Source organism: Diaphorina citri, unplaced genomic scaffold (assembly GCF_000475195.1).
Source record: "Diaphorina citri unplaced genomic scaffold, Diaci psyllid genome assembly version 1.1 scaffold18108, whole genome shotgun sequence".
NCBI classification, from domain to species: domain Eukaryota; kingdom Metazoa; phylum Arthropoda; class Insecta; order Hemiptera; family Psyllidae; genus Diaphorina; species Diaphorina citri.
In genome coordinates this window covers 1-1,002 of record NW_007395463.1, presented here as the reverse complement: position 1 = coordinate 1,002, position 1,002 = coordinate 1, and the positions used below count along the sequence as shown (strand labels likewise).

The following is a 1,002-nucleotide window of genomic DNA, read 5'->3' as shown; positions in this document are numbered from 1 at the left end:
AGTTTCAGACAGAGACCTTGACTAAGAACATGCGGACAGGGCCTAATGAACAAGAGTATGAACAGTGGATATTAGACGTAGGTGAAGGGAGGGCCAACATTCCATACACAAGTGACATCGACATTCCTGCCCATTATATTATACCAACCTTTAAGAATTTGAAAGAATTTGTTTTCCAAAAGTTTGTTGATTTAGAACAGAGAGTATCCGTTATTTTAACACCTACACAGGCTGGAGCTGATCGAATAAACAGGGAAATTCTTCTCATGTTTAAATCTAAAGATCCGGTCATACCATACCTGTCAGCTACTAGTCTGGTGCATACCGGTAGGTTTGGAAAGAGAAGTCAGGTTGAGGATTCACGATACCTTGAATCCCTGTCATGTGAAACACTACCATGTCACAGGTTAGAATTAAAGATCGGTGTACCTGTGCTCCTCATGAGGGATATAGATATTCATTTGGGCCTCTGTACTGGAACACGACTTATTGTAGTACAGCTTCTCAAACATTCCATCCTCTGTAAGATTGCTTCAGGCCAGTTTAAGGACAATCTGCATTACATCCCTAGAATTGTATTCCAAGTAGAACAGTTGGGGCTATCTGGAACATTACGTCGAGTCCAGTATCCCCTGACACTCGCATTTGCAGTGCCTATCAGTAACATTCAGGCTCACACAGTAGATGGTCGCTGTGGTATATATTTAGATCGAGCTCCATTTCATCATGGCATGCTCTATGTTGCTGTATCACGTGTCACAAACGGAAAGTTACTTAGAATCTGTGTTGAGGATGCACATAAACAAGGCCGTAAATTCAAAGGCGTAGGAGGTGATGCTTTGAGGAGAAGACAAAAATACACCCAGAATATAGTGCACGAAAAGATACTTGGACATATTCCCAATTTTATCTAGAATATTGTCCTTATCCCTGCCCCTGTCTCTCTCCCTCCCTCTCTCTCTCTCTCTCTCTCTCTCTCTCTCTCTCTCTCTCTCTCTCTCT

The 1,002-nt window shown here is 42.3% G+C and overlaps 1 protein-coding gene across 1 annotated transcript; it reads left to right on the top strand.

Annotated features, from left to right (window-relative positions):
• Positions 1 to 29: 29 nt before the first annotated feature.
• LOC103523251 lies at positions 30 to 831 on the top strand (the record flags this gene model as incomplete). Its single annotated transcript, XM_008488312.1, has 1 exon — positions 30 to 831. A coding segment is annotated over exon 1 (802 nt), but the record flags the coding sequence as incomplete, so codon positions are not given.
• Between the last annotated feature and the right edge of the window lie 171 nt (positions 832 to 1,002).